We start from the raw sequence: 18,143 nt of genomic DNA, 5'->3' as shown, positions 1-18,143 counted from the left end.
TGGGGCAGCGGAAAACCGGCGGGACACCGCCGGTTTCCCGTTTCTGACCGCGGCTGTACCGCCGCGGTCAGAATGCCCATGGAAGCACCGCCAGCCTGTTGGTGGTGCTTCCGCGGTCGTTGGCCCTGGCGGTCGGTGACCGCCAGGGTCAGAATGACCCCCTAAGTCCATTCTGGGACAATGTAAGTGCAGTGTGGCCATATTGAGTACATTGCCTGGGGGCCTGTCATTACGAACTCCACAGCTCCATGATGGGTTCACTGAAGTATCAAACTTCTCAGCACAATAAACTCACACTGATGCCAGTGTTGGATTGACTGAAAAATGCATACAGAGGACATCTTAGAGATTCCCCTGTATTTCACCCAACCCTCTAGTGTAAGGCTGACTGGTCTGCGCCAGCCTGCCACTAACCGAGAAGTTTCTGGCCCCATGGGGCGAGAGAGTCTTGGTGCTCTCTGGGGTCAGGGACAAAGCCTGCTCTGGGTGGAAGTGCTTCAGACCTCCCCACTGCAGAAACTGCAACACTTCACAGTGAGCCTCAAAGGCTCCTGCCTCTGGATTTCATGCCCTAGGGCACTCCTGCTAGTGGAGTTGCCTGCCCCCCAGACCAAGCCCCACTTTCGGCAGCAGTACGGGCGGGAAACTTAGTAAACACCAGGAGGAGTGTCCTCCTCAGCTGGGACCACCCCTAAGGTGCACAGAGCTGATGTGAACCCCTCCTGGCAGAATCTTCCATCTTGTTTTGGAGGATGTTAGTCAATAGGGTTAGGAATGTGCCCCCTTCCCCCAAAGGAAGTGGGCACAGGAAGAGAGAAGCCACCCCGAGGGACAGTAGCCACTGGCAATTGCCCTCTGACCCCTGTAACGCCCCTAAATCTAGAATTTAGGGGCACCCCTGAACCTTGCTCTTCAGATTCCTAGAGACCTAACAAGGACTGAAGAGCTGCAGAGCAGAGAAGACTCTAGACGACAACTAACTTGACCTCAGCCCGACTGGCCTGTCTGGAGCTTCAAAGACCCCGGGCTAAAAGAAAACGACTCAACCTGCAGGTCCAGCGACTTCTACAGACCCCTAGGCGACTGTCTGCCTACCCAAGGACCAAGATATCCAGAGGACATAAGATACATCTAAGAAGCACTCCAGAACCGCCCAGATCTGCAAGTCCAGGTGGTCAATTGTTCCAGAGAGGGTCCCCAGGCGATTCAGACCTCGAGACCACCCTGGGTTGACCTCTCCTCACCAACACGACGCCGCCTGCAACCTAAATCCAGAGGACCGCCCGACTGTGACTGGATCAGGTGAAGATTTCCCAAAGCCTAACGATACCCCTGTACCCATAGCCCCCTGGTCTTGGAGTACTCAACCGACATCCAGCGGGCTCTCTACTTACCTGTCCAGCAGTTGGTTTTCTTCAGTCGACTCCCTGGACCGAGCCTGCAGCACCTTTGTGACCCCCGGGGTCCCCTCATTGGAAAGTACTGGGCACCCAATGCTGTGTTTGCACCCTGTACCGCTGAGGGTGTATGTTTGGTGCTGACCTGGGAACACCCCCCCCCCCCCCCCCCCCCATTATGCAGATCTCAACCCGCCAGGTCTGTGCCCTGAAGTCGCGGGCACTCGGGCACTTACCTGTCAGCTGTTTCTTTCTAAGCACCCCCTGTCTCCATAGCATTACATTGGGCGCGCAACACCAACTTTGATCTCTGCACCTGGCTGGCCTCTTGTTGCTGGTGGAGCACCCTTGGTGTCTCCCTAAACTTTGTCTTGTAGATATCCTAACTCCGGAAAACTAGGATCGTAACTCAAGTAAATTGTCAATTGTGTTGTTACTTTTCCTCCCCTGGGACTGCATTGCTTTCTACGAGAAATCGCACTTTGTCCACTATTGAAACTGAAAAGTCTTATTTACTGGTAAACTGTTTTATCTGTGAATTCTAAACAAAGTGCATTTGATACATAAAAGTGATACATTCTTGAAACCGTACTTACCTGCAACAAAGATCCTTTTGGTTCTGGAAATAAAGTAACAAAGTATATTTTTGATACATAAAAACATTGGCCTGGAGTTAGTCATTGAGTTTGTGCCTCATTGCTTGACTGTGTGTGTACAACAAATGCTCAGCACTGCTCTCTGATAAGCCTAACTGCTCGACCTCACTACCACAAAAGAGAGCATTAATAATATCTACTTTAGCCTATGTAAAGCCTCTGGGGATCCACTGGACTCAGCTCACGCTATAACTCCTTTTGGTATAGTATATACAGAGCCAAATTCCTACAGCATGTCCTTGAGGGATGGATGTACATCACCGGGTACAGCCTTGGAATACATCGAGGCACAACACCTAATCACAGTACTAGTGCACATGGCATGGCCCACAGTTTGTTGTGTGAATGCTAACTTGTAAAGCATATTTCACAACATACTGTCTGTTCTTAATTATTTGGGCAAGGGTGTTCACAACTTTGTCACAGACCATCAGCAAGATCTCGCTGGCCACGTTTCAAAGGGTGAATGAGAATGTTCAAGGACATAAGAGCCAGATACCTTTTGTAAAATGCATCAGAGCGCTTTGACTCCTTTTCTGGGGGCACAGAAGGGAATGCATTAGGGATAACTTTACTTACAGAAGCTCTCATGGGTTGGGAGCCAAGTCAGAAAGGCCAGTTCTTCAGGAGCTGGCCAATGTCACCAAGCTACTCTGCAACTGACTGGAGAAACCAAACACAGCTTAGACCATGGTGCCATCAGGGGTTGTTTAATGGTGAGGACTCTGATGTAGCAGGTCCAGGCTGCAAGATCTCCATCAATAAGCTGGCTTTTGCATAAATAGCAGCTCTAAATCTAATACTACTGCCACTGTGTGGACAACAAATTGCAAAAGAGGTGGTTTCACGGGGGGGGGGAGGGGGCGATTCCTAGTGGAGACTAACTGTGTCTCACGAGAGGTGTATAGGCCACTAGCACTTTATAAATCCAGGAAGTGTCCAGCTTCAGCATAATGCAGGCAAAATAATATATCCGTCTCCTCATTGTTATCATCATATGGAATATTCTGGAGACCCTGAAAAGAAGGCTCCGGTAGTAGTAGAATATAGGAAGGTACTGGGGAACATCTACAGATGGAGGCTGCACGCTGGTTATCTCATAATGAGGCATGGGCCTAGTGTGTGCCAACATCAGCTCCTCTTCGGAAATGGGTGCCTGGACTGACTCCAGAGTGGAGGCCACTGGTGAATGGGTTGGCACCATACCAATAGGGATTGGTGTGGTTTTTGGCCCCAGAGTAAAGGCCCAGGCCTGTGCTGGCAAAGAACTCAGAGGAGGGCCATGGGGTCAGAGAGGGGCCTGCCAGTGAAGAATTGATTAGGGACCTCTGTGACTCTATGGAACCTGACAGCACTCCAGAGGGAGCTGGTATCACCTTAAAAATCTTCAGTATGGCCTCTTTGAAGAGCTAGGATTGTGGAATAACAATAGAAAAAAACTCTTGGTGTGCCGGCACATACCCCGGATGGGCCCAGAATCTGACAACACCTGCTGAGTTGAATCCATTGAATTTCGTGGTTTGACCCCCTGCGTGGAGCGACGAGAGGAAGATGAAAAACACTTGGCCTTTCTGTATTTATGGCACAACTCAGACTTCAACTTGCCTGATGAATTGAAGCAGGACTTCAGCTTGAGAGCAGGAATGGCCCCATGACTTGGAGTGGGACTGGCCCTATGATCTGTCAGCAAGTTAGTCATTTCAAGTACGATCTGCCCTGCTTTGTGTTCTTCAGCGTAACGTTTGTCTTCCCATTCCCCAAACACCTTTTATTGCAACAATAGGCATGTGTTGCACAACTTCAAATTGAGACCAGAACCTACGCACCACAGGCAGAGGTGAGGATCAGTTGCAGGAATATGCTTCCTGCAATCACAGCACAGCGTAAAGCCTATAGTCTTGGGGGAGACATTTCCCTTGGCACACAATTGAAATTCAGAAGAATTTCGTTTTAGGGGGGCTGTTGACAGTTTGGAGCAGAGCAACAAATCTGTGTTGAAGGTTGATGAAATAAAGGAACTGACATCAGCTTGCAGAGGTGGAACTTCCATTTTGAGCCCAAATGTACCTATTAGACTGCAAATTGCCTGTTTTTGCTGGCTCTGCTCCTGCTTACACTAAATTAAATAACTAAAAAACAGAAAGCAGTTGGAATGTCCTGTAGCACCAGTGCCTCGCTCTATGAAATGAGAAATGCATGAAAAGAGGTATACTGGTACTGAGCCTCAGGGGCTGAGCAATGATATTCTGCAATTATACTTCAGTTACCTGCTTTTAGATCTCACCATCCCTGTGCACTCAAAAGATGTTTTATCACATAGAAGTCTGGAATAATCTGTGACTCTGATGAGTCTAAGAAATGTGTTGCAGCTGGGAAATCAGCCTCATTACACTCAGGACCATAATCCAACGTAAAAAAACAGAGAAGTGATTGCAGACAAGGAAACCAAAGAGAAAATCCCAACCATTAAAACAAACAACCAACATTCCCCGTTCTGTCAGTTTCCACAAACGTCAGTCATAACAAAATTATGAACTCTTTTAAAGTAATAACTTCCAAAACATGAGGCACAAATCAAACAAAGACTAATATCAGCTCACACACTCAACGGCAGGAAACTGTTCTTGCTTTGTAAATACCACAAAAACAGATATTATATATGGAGAATTATGTATGCCCTCAAGAAAAAAAATCTCCCTGAATGTCCAACGTTCTTGGTTTCCTTGCCTTTATTACAGCACTAATTTTCTGTTGAGTAGGTACTCACAAAATAGACTGCTGAGTGATGAATCAGTGGAGTCATTGGGGTACCAATGCGGATCATGACTAGGAGACGCAATCCAGTTCTGGTGTGGGCTGGAGGAAGGAGAAGGAAGGCTCTTTGAACTGTCACTTCCATTGAGCTTAGCAGGAGATAGTGTTGTCCCTTCACCTGCAAGAAGGGAACCAAATTACATATAAAATCCAGCACAATTTTAGGTATTTAATTAACAAGTTAATGGTAGAGACTATATCTAGCTGCAGATTCCTTACCTTTGAATTTCCCAGGCGCCAGGCTGGATCATGAAACATTTGCTTTAGCAATACCCCTGCGCATGCCGCTGGGTGGCTCAGTTCAGTTCCCCGTGGTGTTGGAAGCGCTGGATGTGACATCGTGGTCACCTATATAGGTGCCACCCAGATGCATGGACATCAGTTACTTCAACAACTTTCCACGGTAGGAGTGCAGACCCATGAAGCAAATTGGCACAAATGTGTCCAATCTCGGACCCTGAAAGGGATCCCCCTGACTTTAGTAAATGAGTCCGCAGAGCGGGGAGGCATGGGTGGGTGTAGGAACATACACTTAGATACAGTCTCTACCAGATAATGTGCTACTTAAGTTAAGTAACTTATTCATCCGATAGAGACTTATAGCTTGAACAGATAGCCAAGCCCTAACCTCCTGGAGGTGGGTTGTGGACACATTTTCTAAACTAGAAAAGTCCTGCAGGACCGAACGTGCGAAAATGCCTGTCATTGCAGACCTGACGGTACAGGCAGTAGTGTATGGCAAATGTGTGCAGGGACGCCCACATTGATGCCTGGCAGATGACCAGGACTGGGACTCCACGAGTTAACAACGTGATTGCAGCTTTTCCTCTGGTAGAATGGGCTTGTAACACCCTCAGAAGGCTGCTCTTGAGCCTTGGTGCAGCAGATCTTTATAAAGAGACAGACCGAGAATGAAATGGTTTGTTTCTGTACTGCCCGACCTTTCTTTGCTCCCACATGTCCCACAGAGTTGGTTGTCCACCCGGAACTCTTTTGTGCAGTTAAGGTAGAACAACAACGATCTTCTTGGGTCCAGCCAGTGGAGTCGCTCCTTTTTTTTTTTAGAGGGATGCAGGGGGGGGCAAAGAAGGTGGGCAGGGTGACAGTCTGTCCCAAAATAAATGGAGTCACCACCTTTGGGAGGAAAGAGGCACGGGTGCGAAGCACCACTCTGTCAGGAAACACTGAGATATGGAGGCTTGGATGACAAGGCCTGCAGTTTACTCACCGTCTGGGCAGATGTTATGGCCACGAGAAAGGCTGTTTTGGTGCTGGTGGTGAGCAGCCTGAGGGGGCAGTTGTGAAGTGGTTCAAATGGAACACACATGAGGTACGTGAGAACCAGGTTCAGGTCCCACTTTGGCTTAATGAAGGACGAAGGGGGGGGGGGGGGGGGGGGGGGGAGAACATGTGCCCAAGCCCTTTTAGAAACCTATTTACAATAGTGAACAAAAACAATGAGGCTTGGTCAAGCAGCTGCAGAAAAGTGGATAAAACCGACAGATAGCCCTTAAGAGTGCCCAGAGGAGAACCCTGCTGGGCAAGAGACAGAATAAAAAGAACATCAGAGAGAGATGCAAGAAGAGGATCTAAAAGCCTCTGTACAATATTTTACAAATATTTGCCAATGGCAGATGGATATCATTTTTATGGAGGAACGCCTGGCTGCTACAATAACATTACAAACTTTGGGAGGAAGGTCGAAGGCTGTCAACTATCGCCATTCAATCTCCATGCATGAAGGAGCAGAGTTGACAGGTTTGGGTGGAGAACCCTCCCCTGCTGCTGCAACAGAACATCCTCACGAAGGGGCAGCCTGATCGGAGGACCGATGCTCATCTTCCGAAGCTCGGGAGACCAGACTATCACTGCCCAATCCGGAGCCACAAGGATTACTTGGGCTCATTTGTTCTTGATCTTCTTGAAAACTCTGGGCAGGAGTGGTATGGGCGGAAAGGCGTATAGAAGGCCTGAGCTCCACTTGTGATGAAAACAGCTACCAAGCGACTGCCACCTTGGAAACTACAACAGGCAATATTGCTGCACATTCTCTTTGGAGGCAAAGAGATCTAACCAAGGCTCTCCACACTGCTGAAAGAGTCCTTGTGCCACCTCCGAATGGAGACACCACTCGTGATCCGCTAGACATTGACGGCTGAGTTTGTCAACTCTGGCGTTCAAAGAATTTGCCAGGTGTTGAACCATCAGGGTTATGCCCTGCTGTTCCAGCCATGTCCAGAGATGCAGGGCCTCTTTACAAAGGGTTCACAACCTCACCCAGCCATGCTTGTTTCACCAACACATGGCGGTGTTGTTGTCCTTGAAGCCTGCACTAACTTACCCTTCATAGAGGGAAGAAATGACTTCAATGCTAATTGGATCACCTGGCGCTCCAACAGGTTGATGTGAAGCCTGGATTTCACCAGAGATCAGAGTCCTCTGATCTCCACCTTTCCCAGAATGCAGCCCCATCCCAGACGAGGCGCATCTGTTGCTACTGTGAGTTCTGGTTGGGGAAGGGAGAGGTGTCTGCCTCTCACCCAATTGTGGTTCGTAATCCACCACTGCAGGTCTTTTGCAGTTCCCTCCGAGATCTGGACCATGTCGGGGAGATTTCCCTGATGCTGTGCCCACTGGAACTTCATGTACCACTGCAGAGCCCACATATGCTATTTGGCATGATTTACAAGCAGAACGCAGGAGGACATGAGGCCCAGCAGCCTTAGTCAGTCTGACTGAAACCTAGGATAGAGGTCGAAACATCAGTATCATAACCTGAATATGCTGAAATTGCTGTTTGGGAGGATAAGCCCAAAACTACACCATGGTCATAACAGCTCCTATGAAAGAGAGGGAGTCAGGTGTAACATTGGCACGTTTATATTGAACCCCAGCAAATGCAGAAGGTTCACCGTAGTTTGGAGGTGAGAGACGACAGCTTGGGGCAAACCCGCCTTTAACAGCCAGTCTTCAAGGTAGGCTAAGACTGAAACCCCTGACCTGCACAGATGAGTTGCGACCACGCCATCAACAGGACGGACACCCGAGGGGCACTGGTAAGGCCAAGTAACATCACAGTGAACAAAGTGCTTGTGGAATACCTTGAACAGCGCAGGCAGGATGAGAATATCCTGCAAGTCCAGCGCTACCAACTAGTCTTTTAGGTCTAGGGCAGACAAGACCTGAGACAACGTGAGCATCTTGAACTTCTCCTTCTTGAGGAAGAGATTGACAGTCCATAGGTCTAGAAAAGGGTGAGGACCCTTGTTCTTTTGTCAGAAAGTAGCAGGAATAACAACCACTGTCTACTTCTAATATCGGGACGCTTGCTACGCTCCCTTGGCCAAGAAAGCTGTAACTTTATCTTGGAGCAAGAACAATATATCCTCCAACAGCCGTTCAAATGTTGGCAGTATTGGGATAGGACATGATTGGAAAGGCAGGGCATACATAGCCCTTTCAAATGATCTGCAGTACACAAGTGTCCGATGTAATGTACTGCCAGTGGAGAAGAAGATGTTGAATTCTCAATTTAGCTGGGCAAGCATGGTCCTGCAGAGCCAAACTAGGTGTGCTTTGAGGCTGCAGCTACTGGGGGCTGGGTGGTGGACTACTTCTGGCTTCCAGACCCTCTAGGTTTGAAGACACCGTGTCCACGTCCTCGCAGAGCTTGGGGAGCTTGCACAGGATGGTGGCTGGTGCGGTGGTACACCCCTTCAGTAACCACGAAAGGGGCAAAAGGCAGACTGTATCCCATAAGGTGTGCAAGAAACGACCCAATAAGCATGAGGTGTTCACTGACCTCAATGCCAGGCCGGTGCATTAAAACATCTTCTCAAGCTGGTCAGCCTCTTGGATATCCTGTCCCGGGGAGCAGATGTGAATGCCCTGTGGGAAATTGAGGATTGAACTACCAAGCTCTCAGGGGTGGGGAATTGGCTGAGGAAACAAAGGTTGCCCGGTGTAGGGGATAGCGGTGGGCTTAGCCCAAGTTCCCAGAAGGACATCCGTAAGGGCCTCATTAAAGGGCAGAAGGGGTTCGAAAGTGGAAGCCCCAGGTTGAAGCACTTCAGTCAAGATGCCCACAGAGGGCAGTTCGAGGACCTCCGCTGCCTTATGCAATGCCATTACACATGAAGCTCCCTCCTCTGTAGCCACAGTGGGCGGAGAGGGAGCAAGCCAGTACCTGGAGAGGGGCCAGTCCACTGGCCTCCCTTAGATCCTCATTCCAGTCCACAGACCTTTCCAACTGGTGTTCTAAAGGGTCCACTGACCTCTAAGTAGGAAAGTGCCAACTTTCTGGCATATTTACCCCCACTTTTTGCCTGATGTTAGTGTGTTTGGACTGTAGTTCAATGGGATACTGCTAACCAGGAATCTAGTGATTGTGTTCTCTCCCCTAAATTCAGTTTGTTGGTAGCCTTTCACACCCACAATTGGCACACTGGTGCACCCGTGTAAGTCTCTAGTATATGGTACCTAGGTACCCAGGGAACTGGTACACCAGGGGTCCCCCATGGGCTGCAGCATGTGCAATACCACTCATGGAAGCCCCTGCAGACTGTGACTGCAGGCCTGCCATTGCAGCCTGCTTGAAAGGGTGCATGCACCCATTAACTGCCAAATCTGACCACTGCACTTGAGAGATCATAAGTCACCCCTCTGGTAGGCCATTCAGCACAAGGGCAGGGTGCATGTCTCAAAGTGTGACGGCACCCCTGCATGAGCAGGGTGCCCCTACAGACCGCCAGGGCTATTCCTGGACTCTGTAATTGCGAGGAGGCCATCTTAAAGTATGTAGTGGACACTGGTCAACATGAGTGGTTCAACTACATAATGGCTGCTCCGAACCTATGCATGTTCGGTATCAAACATACAGGAATCATGCAACTACACCGATTCCGGTGTTAGCTGCATGATACCATGTACTCTGGGGGTTCCCCAAGGGACCCCCCCAGTTCTGCCTGTGCAGCCTTACGGGGTCTAGCTACTAGGCCATGCTGCTGCTGACCCCAGATATTGGTATACCCTCCTGCTGATGAGCGATGCTCAGTTTGGGGGAGCAGATCAAAGGATTTCTTGCAAGGGAGAGGTGCGACCACCTCTCCCTGTGTAAAAGGTGTCTAAGGGTTGGGGTCGTGTGGGGTGGCCTCTGAGCACCACCAGACTGCTTTGAAGGGCACATTTGGTGCCCTCCTTGCATAATCCAGTTTGCACTAGTTCAGAAACCCCCATTCCGGCTCTGGCTCGAAACTAACCAAAGGACAGGGGAGTGACCAGCCCCTGTCAAGCTCCTCCCCCTAGGGAGGTGCACAGAGCTCTGCCTGGTGGACGACTTGATTCTGCCATCTTGGAAATAAGATGTGTAGAGGTCCCTGGGAGCATCTGACTGGTTAGGCCAGGTAGATGACGCCCCTGACCCCCTCTGATAGGTGGGTCACTGCAGAGAATGACCAACCCCTTTTTAGGGTTACTTAATGGCTCCCTCGAGGGTGGGTCCTCAGATTCGTCAAGCAAGACTCTTCAAGGAACTCTCTGCAAGACATCTTCTGCTCCTGGCTTCTGGCACCACTGCGGGTCTTTGCAGGAACTGAACAAGTCTGCTTCTGGTGGGAAGGCTCCCACTGCAAGAATTCTGCAACATTCAGGCTCTGCATCCTCCAGGGTCACAAGGGCTTTGTTTGCACCAGAAAGCACAAAGGAATCTCCCTTCTAGTGAAGGAGTCACTCCCCTGCAACCGCAGGGACCGCAAGACAACGCCGACCGGCTGGCGGGGTCTGCTGTCCATGGACATCTGAAGATTCTGCAACATAGGTGTGAGTTTGTGGCTTCCTCCGGGTCCAGCTTGTCTTCTATCCAAGTAGGGAGACTGTGGGCACTTGCTCCAGCCAATGGACTGCCCCCCGTGCACCGCAACTGTTGCACTTGTCAAGACTTGTTGACTCTTCCTTCGGGAGATCTTCAGGCTCCAAGAAACCCCGGCCTCCAGCACTCTGCAAACTTAAGATCAGCTACTGTCCTACAACTCCTGTGACGTGGGACTTCTGTTTTGCTGGGCTAGTAAGGCCTCCTTGTTACTCACTGTGTCTAGTGCCTGTGTCACTTATGGGGGCTCAATCGACTTCTGTTGGCCCTCCTGTGTGCTGAGGGCCAGCTCTGACTCCCCCTCCTGGGTAGAGTCTCCTTCACCTTCAGGAGGGTGGGCATTACCTCCCTCCTGGGCACCTCCAAGGGTCCTGGACTCTGTCCCCTTCTTTTGCAGGTCCTCCAAGTCTGTAGTCCGTCCCCGAGTTCCACCAGCCTGGTCCACGGGTTGTGACAGCAGCTGGACATTCCAAGGCATCTTCAGTCTTAAGAATGAGTCCCTTCTCCCCTCTGCATCAGGGTCCCTGGTGTAGGTACTCCTGTCTCCTGGGTATCCTGGGGTAGGGACACACTCCATCCATCCTCTTGCCTGCTGGTTTCTTCGGTGTCCACTGGGAAGGGTCCTGAATTCCACAAACTCCAACAACTGCTCTCTGTGTTAGTCTATGGGACCACTGGGTTAGTAACTACCTTATTCCTGGTTGCTGGGGTCACTTATTGTACTTACCTCTGGTGTTCCTTACTGCCACCAGCCCCTAGCTAACTAACACACTTACCTTGGCTTGAGTCACCATTTCACATTCTACTTTTTTAGTATACTGTCTGGCCCTCCCCCAAGGCCCTTTATATTTCTATGCCATTTCTGAGGGTTATTTTGTGTATATCTTGTGTGTAATACCAACAAAGGGGAGATACACCAATGTCAGTTTAGTAGTAGTGCTGTAATAAAGTATCCTTTATTTTTGCAACACTTGTGTGGTTCTTTCTTGTGAGTGAGTTACTGTCTGACTACTGTGGTATACATACCTCCTGGATAAGCTTTAGCTGCGCGCCTCAGCTACCCCTAGAGAGCTTCTGCTATCGGGACACCTATTCACTATCACAAAGGGTTGCCTGGACTCAGTATAGGGTGCCACACCGTAGGTGTACACCATAAACTGAGCCAGCCTCCTACACCCTCACACTATTCTTCCACGCCTGACTGCTGAAAATAAGGCTCAGGCAACGATCTGGCCCCTGCGGGTGCCATCAGCACCAGAATCTGCATTGTGTGACGTGGTTCTGGGACTGGATCTTTCAGAATCAGAATGGGCTGGCGCCACAGGTGGGCGCCAAGAGAATCTGCATCATGATGGGAGCTGGAGTAGTTCACATTGGTACGGCTGGTGCTGGTCTGGGTCTGTGAGGCCCCATAGGAGTCAATGCCAATAGCGCGGAACCTGATGGGGTCTCCATAGACCCCGCAGGGCCAGAAGGCACTCTGGAGGGGTCGGCCTGCTCAAATACGTGGCTCATGGTCACGTAAAAGTCCTGGACTTGAGGGGGGTGGGGGTGGGGGGGGGGGGGATAGGGGGTATCGCTCTGGCTCCCAGAAATGGAGGGAGGCGCAGAGTCAGACCGGGCATCGGTTCTGTGGAACTGTGCCTGGAACGTGGTGATGTTGCATTGGCCAACAGACGAAGCAAAGTCGAAGTCCGTTTAGACATCTTGTTCTTCTTGTGTCTCTTTCTTAAATGTCCCAAGGACCTCAAATGGGAAGGAGAGGCCTTTGGGCTCCTGACGCGGATCCATGACCTTCTCCTCGACTGGAACCATGACTTCCTAGGAGTCGCGCCGGATGGCGTTGACTGTCGGGCCATGAGCAGCTTTAGGGCCCGCTCCCTCAAAGCCTTGGGCACCATGGCCAGGTAGTCCGAGCACAAGGCAGACTAGTTAAAGATCTGTAACTGACATAGTGCAATGACAGTCACCACACGGCTTAAACCTTGAGTTCCTAGAGGTCATCTAAAAAAAACTCTCAAAAAATCTTCTACAAAACGTCGAGAAAAGCCTATCAAAAAGCGACAGAGGGGTAGCAGTCTCCAGATCTGTGCTAACTGGCGCAGAAAGAAAAAGAACTGATGTCCCCGCACATGGGTGGGTCCTATATAGGTGACTGCGATGTCACATCTGGGGCCAATGACAACAACAACATCACGCGGAACCGAACGGAGCCACCCAATGGCGCATGCAGGGATACTGCTCAAGCAAAAGATTCCAGATCGAGCCTGATGCCTGGGAAATTCAAAGGTAAGGAATCTACAGCTAGAAGTCTCTGTTAGATATTAAAACTATTATGAATGCACATAACGGGCCAGAATCTCTGGAAATGTTAAAACTGGCAAACAAATGTCATCAATAAATAACCTTATGGATCAGATAAAATGTTCCAAAGCTACATATGCCATACACAGCATTGAAGGTACGCCAAGTCAAACAACTAGTGATAAAGAAAACAAAAAATGGGTGGACATCATAGTAATTCAAACCATACCAGGGTGCAGAGCGGGTAGGGCCAATAATGCCATAAGATGTGTGGATACTGCTGTGACTTGTGGACTATGTAACTGAAAAGGAGCAGACCTAACATTCCTGCTACTCAATGCTTTCAGAAATTAGTTAAATTTCAGGAGAAAAAATAGCTTGTTGCTGAGATACAAACCCACATTTGAGGATATAGTGGCAGGCAGATGCATCTTAATATTCAACTGTTTGTGAACCAAAGGATCTGAAGCATCAGACAAGTCTGTCATATAGCCCTTCATCCTGAAAACGAAGACAGCTAATACTGAACCGTGGTGCAAATGAGTTCTGATGAGATTAACTAATGACAGGAATAGTCTGAAGGCAAGTGCTGCGCAAGAGACACCAGGAGGGTCGAATCACATTATGATGTGCCTTCAGGGATGGAGTTTCTACCCAATGAAGAAAGCTTTCTCCAAAAGGATAACCGCGACTCAGTGGGGGGCACTGTTTGCACTTCCAGCACCACTCAGTGAGGGGCCACTGTTTGCACTTCCAGCACCTCTTTGATGGGTGGCCTTCTCCAACCAAAGGCGTGCAAGGTTACTTTCACTTGCTCTAGTACTGAACCACTTTGCGCACCAACTTGGCAGTCCTCACACTGAGAATCACCTCTCCAAGGGTTGAGAGAGGTAGACTACCACTTTTGGGGAGGGTGGTGAAGGAAGCTGGACTGGCCATAAGGCTCGGAATAGATGAAGGTCACCCAGAGGAACAGCAAGGCTCTACACCCCAAAAGAATTGCTCAAAACAGACTGAGAATAGTTTGTAAGTCTCTCTTTGGTAAACAATAAAGACCGAAAGTCTCCATTACATCACACAAGTTTACTGGTGAACTCCCCACAGCAGCCATCACTACCTGGCCTTCCCATCCAACTGTCCACATACAAACATAACATTCTATCAGCTTGTCAAGTACTGCATAAAAACACATCCAAAGAACATTATTACAGCATATCTCTCTCCTGTAACATATTAATGAAACTTCTATTAATGAACCTTGTACATAAAATACATTACATTTTCTAAAGTAACTGAAAAATACGACTGCACAACTATATACAACACATAATCTGCAATGAAATTAACAGTCTTAGTGAAAAATATTTCACACAAACAGGAATAAATAGCCTATTATTTTATTAGGTTTGTAACTTCTTTTCAGCCTTTCAAGCAAATGCCTATTTGCTCTTTTTCAAATAAACGTTTAAATAGTCCATCACATACCACAAGTCTGCTTTTATTCCATACAGTACTAACCTCCACTTTTACATAGTTCTGACAAATTTTGATAACCTTCATGGATTTGGTATGCTGTAAACCCCCCTTCGGTACAAATCATTGTGATGTGACCCATATAAATCATTCAACTTTCACATCCATATTTTTGACCTTCATTCTATTATCATTATTATTTTTCTATGTGGTTTGCTTTCCTTTACCCTTCCAGATAAGTTATCTAGAACCACATCACAGTGTGAGTCACAGCCTCTAATAGACAAAGCTGACTTAGGTTTTCTACCCCTCAACTAATCAAATAGTGAGTATCCTGCCTTTCTCCAGTAAATCATGCAAATGTCTTTTCTCAGACAAATGTGCTACAAACCTGAAATAATATTTGATCACACTAAAATATGGACTAACCTCATCCATGTCTACTTCCAGTATCACCTGCATCAATTTATCTCTTTGTCCAACACCATTTTCATCAATGGTATGTCCCAGATACACCACTCTGTTTACTTTAATATGATGACATTTTTCAGCTTTCACTGTCAACCCTTACATTTCAACACCTGAAGTACATTACATAGTCAGTCATGTTCATTTTCATTGTCCCAAACACCAAGATGTCGTCCTGAAAATAAATTACAACTTGGATGTTCACAAACAATGCTTACATCAGTCTTTAAAAACCGAGCTAGCTGACCCATGACTAAACAGTAGATGTTTAAACCTGAAAGCTCGAAATGGCTAAACAAATACAGTTATGACAGGCCAAAGGATGATGTTCAATTTGGTGGTGTGCCAAATCGATAGTAAATCAATAGTGCTAAACCATTTAGCTTCACCAACCACCAAAACCATCTCCTTTGTATTAGGCAAAGAATACCCATCAACCCAAATTGAGTTGTTCAAATCACGTATATCAATGCACATGGTTTAAGCATCAAGATAAATCTGAGCAAGCCAACCAGAAGACTATTTTTCTGAATGTCATTAGCACACTTTTTTTTATTTTTTATCTTCTTGTTTTACTTGATCCCTCACGGCAAAAGTGATGCTTCTCACTTTGAGGATCTTAGGTTTACTTTCTAAATAGTTTTGTGCCTGAAACAAATTAATTTCCACAATGTGTCATTAAAAACTGTTGGAAACGTTTCTTTCCAGCACTCTGTCTGTTTGGGGTTGGAAAAGCATTATCTATCCTTTAGCACCAAGTCTTAACAACATTCCCAAAGCTGCCTGATATACCCAATCCAATATTGGGATACCCTTCTGGGCTACCTACACCCTTCCTTTGGGTATGAAATATTTGGTCTTCTCAATTCTTTTACCTCCATATACTCTTAAATTCTACACCGGCTCTCTTTACTTCTCTACATTCGAAATCAAACAATCTTTCACAATCTTCTTGTGAAACTATGGCTTATCTTGCACCCAAATTCACCAATACCTCAAGGTCATCATTATCAATTCTAACCAAACATTTTGGATCTCTTACCTTCTTTTCTCTAAGTGCATCCTCGTCAGCTAATTTATCTGACATGCTTTCCACATTATCTATGGTTAGGATGCAGTAAACTTTTTGTGTCACTTATGCATCCATACTGGTCAGATAATGGACTTCCTTTTGGTTTACTTGATTCCCTTTGCACATTCTGCCATAATGCCCATTTTTCTACTATTGATACAGGTAACTCAATGTTGATCATCAGCCCAAAGGTCTGCTCTGCCACAACTCAAAAAAACCCTTTATTTCCACTTTTGTATTGCTTGAAATTGGGTTTGCTTTTTCTTTTTGTATTCTAGTTCATAACAACTTTTACAGAATCCACTTCCTCTTCCCCTGCCATCTGTGCTACCTTATGATCATCTATATTTGTGCTACCTTATGACAATCTATGTTTACTACTCATCATTTTCACACATTCAACAGTTAGCTCTTCACTGCCTGCTACTTCAAGGGCCTGTAATAATGTTGGATTTTGTGTCTGCCATAACTTTTCCTGTATAACCTTCTTTGATTTATGCATTAGCAAATAATCCCTCATCATAGTTCCCAGTAAATGCACAGTTTACTAACAATGCCGTTAAACTAGTGACCACGTTATCTACTGTTTCATTGTTAGTCTGAACCAAGGGAAACAATGAGTCCCTTTCTGAAATATTGGTCCCTTTTGTAAAATATAATTCTAATTGTTTGAAAGATTGCATATACGATGTTCAACATCAGATAATGGTGGCAATGTTTGAAATACTCTCAAAACCTCCTTACTTATGCAATACATTAAGATTTATTGTATTCTACCATTCAACAAGTGCTCCACAGGCAAAAAAATAGTTTCATTAAGTGTTCTAGTTATAAGTGTGTAGATCTGCAACCGCGTTTAACTCTATCTTATAACCATTCACATCACTTGACTAGAAACGTTGACATTGGTCACATGCCATCAATAATCATTAGCACTGAACTAAAAGGCCACAGCAGTCACCAGGGCATTAGATGCCACGAGGGCCAGGAACAGCGAGCAGATGATGAGAGATCGTGGAGACGTCACGCAAGAGGAAGCTGGGTCACGATTAGTTTACTGCTAGAGAAGGATCACAGTCATGAGCAAGTGAGCAGTGAACACTCACTGATCATTGGTAAGCAGAGAGCATCCGCTAAGACTGGAAATTTTAATGTGCATTTAATGAATACATGCTTCAAGAGAAACAATATTTGTATAAATGAATAGCGTAGAGCATGCAAGGGGTTTAAATAAATCAATGCCTTTGTCTCACAAATTAACATGCTACGGATCCTGCAAAAAACACAGACTCTAATATAGTAGAGCAAAATTAAACTTCTGTTTGTGAAAATAATTTATCTGCCGCGGATAGTATGACTCAAAGACAAGGCATTCCAGTTGCAGGAATATGTGCCAAAAAGCACTGGTTTCGCAGATTCATCTGATGTAGCTGAAAGTATTGCTGTATTTATTTGCGAATCTTAAGGGAGATATGAATCTCAGGAATACGTAGGTGTTGATTCTGGGTATTAGTAAGAATGTCACCACCGTAGAAATCTCTCTTCAGTAAAAGTAAAGATGCAAAGACTCCACTGAATTATACACGTTTACTAATGAAATCCCCAGAGCAGCAATTACCTCCAGGTCATCCTTTCCAACTGTCCACATACAAAACATCACATTTCACCTTGTCAAGTGTTCCAAAAAAAGGAAAATATCCAAAACACATTCTTACAGCAACTGGTTACACTAATTCAAGTTCAGAGAGGGAGACTACAAGGCTACAAAATTAGCAGTACCTTAGTCAGCAGCACTTGTTTCCCAAAGGAGAAACGGCAGCTCAGAACCTTTGCACTAAGACAGGACTACATGTCCTCATTTAACAGGAGAATGAGACCCTGAAGATGATTAATATGTGGCAGCCAAGGGTTCTCAGATGCTTGGTACCACCCTCTTGTGCCCTTTTGCTGGTAGGTAAAATAAGCGTTCATGTTAACAGGGGGAAAATGGTAATGCAACCAGATACTTTTGCTTTCAAAAACTGCTCAGTGTCAAGTGTTGGTGACATCCACCCTAGAGAACACCAGATTCAGAACATAATGCCCGACTATCT

At 46.8% G+C, this 18,143-nt stretch overlaps 1 protein-coding gene across 2 annotated transcripts in view; it reads right to left on the bottom strand.

Annotated features, from left to right (window-relative positions):
• CRAMP1 (cramped chromatin regulator homolog 1) overlaps nt 1–18,143 on the bottom strand; it is a 982,369-nt gene that overhangs the window by 102,316 nt on the left and 861,910 nt on the right. For both annotated transcript variants that reach the window (XM_069210635.1, XM_069210634.1), the window contains exon 19: nt 4,821–4,985. In XM_069210635.1, coding sequence (XP_069066736.1) covers nt 4,821–4,985 — 165 coding nt within the window. The remainder of the gene's footprint in view (nt 1–4,820; nt 4,986–18,143) is intronic.

This window comes from Pleurodeles waltl, chromosome 10 (assembly GCF_031143425.1).
Source record: "Pleurodeles waltl isolate 20211129_DDA chromosome 10, aPleWal1.hap1.20221129, whole genome shotgun sequence".
Classification (NCBI taxonomy): Eukaryota; Metazoa; Chordata; class Amphibia; order Caudata; family Salamandridae; genus Pleurodeles; species Pleurodeles waltl.
Note: the sequence above shows the minus strand (reverse complement) of the source record. Positions and strands in the feature narration are given on the sequence as shown.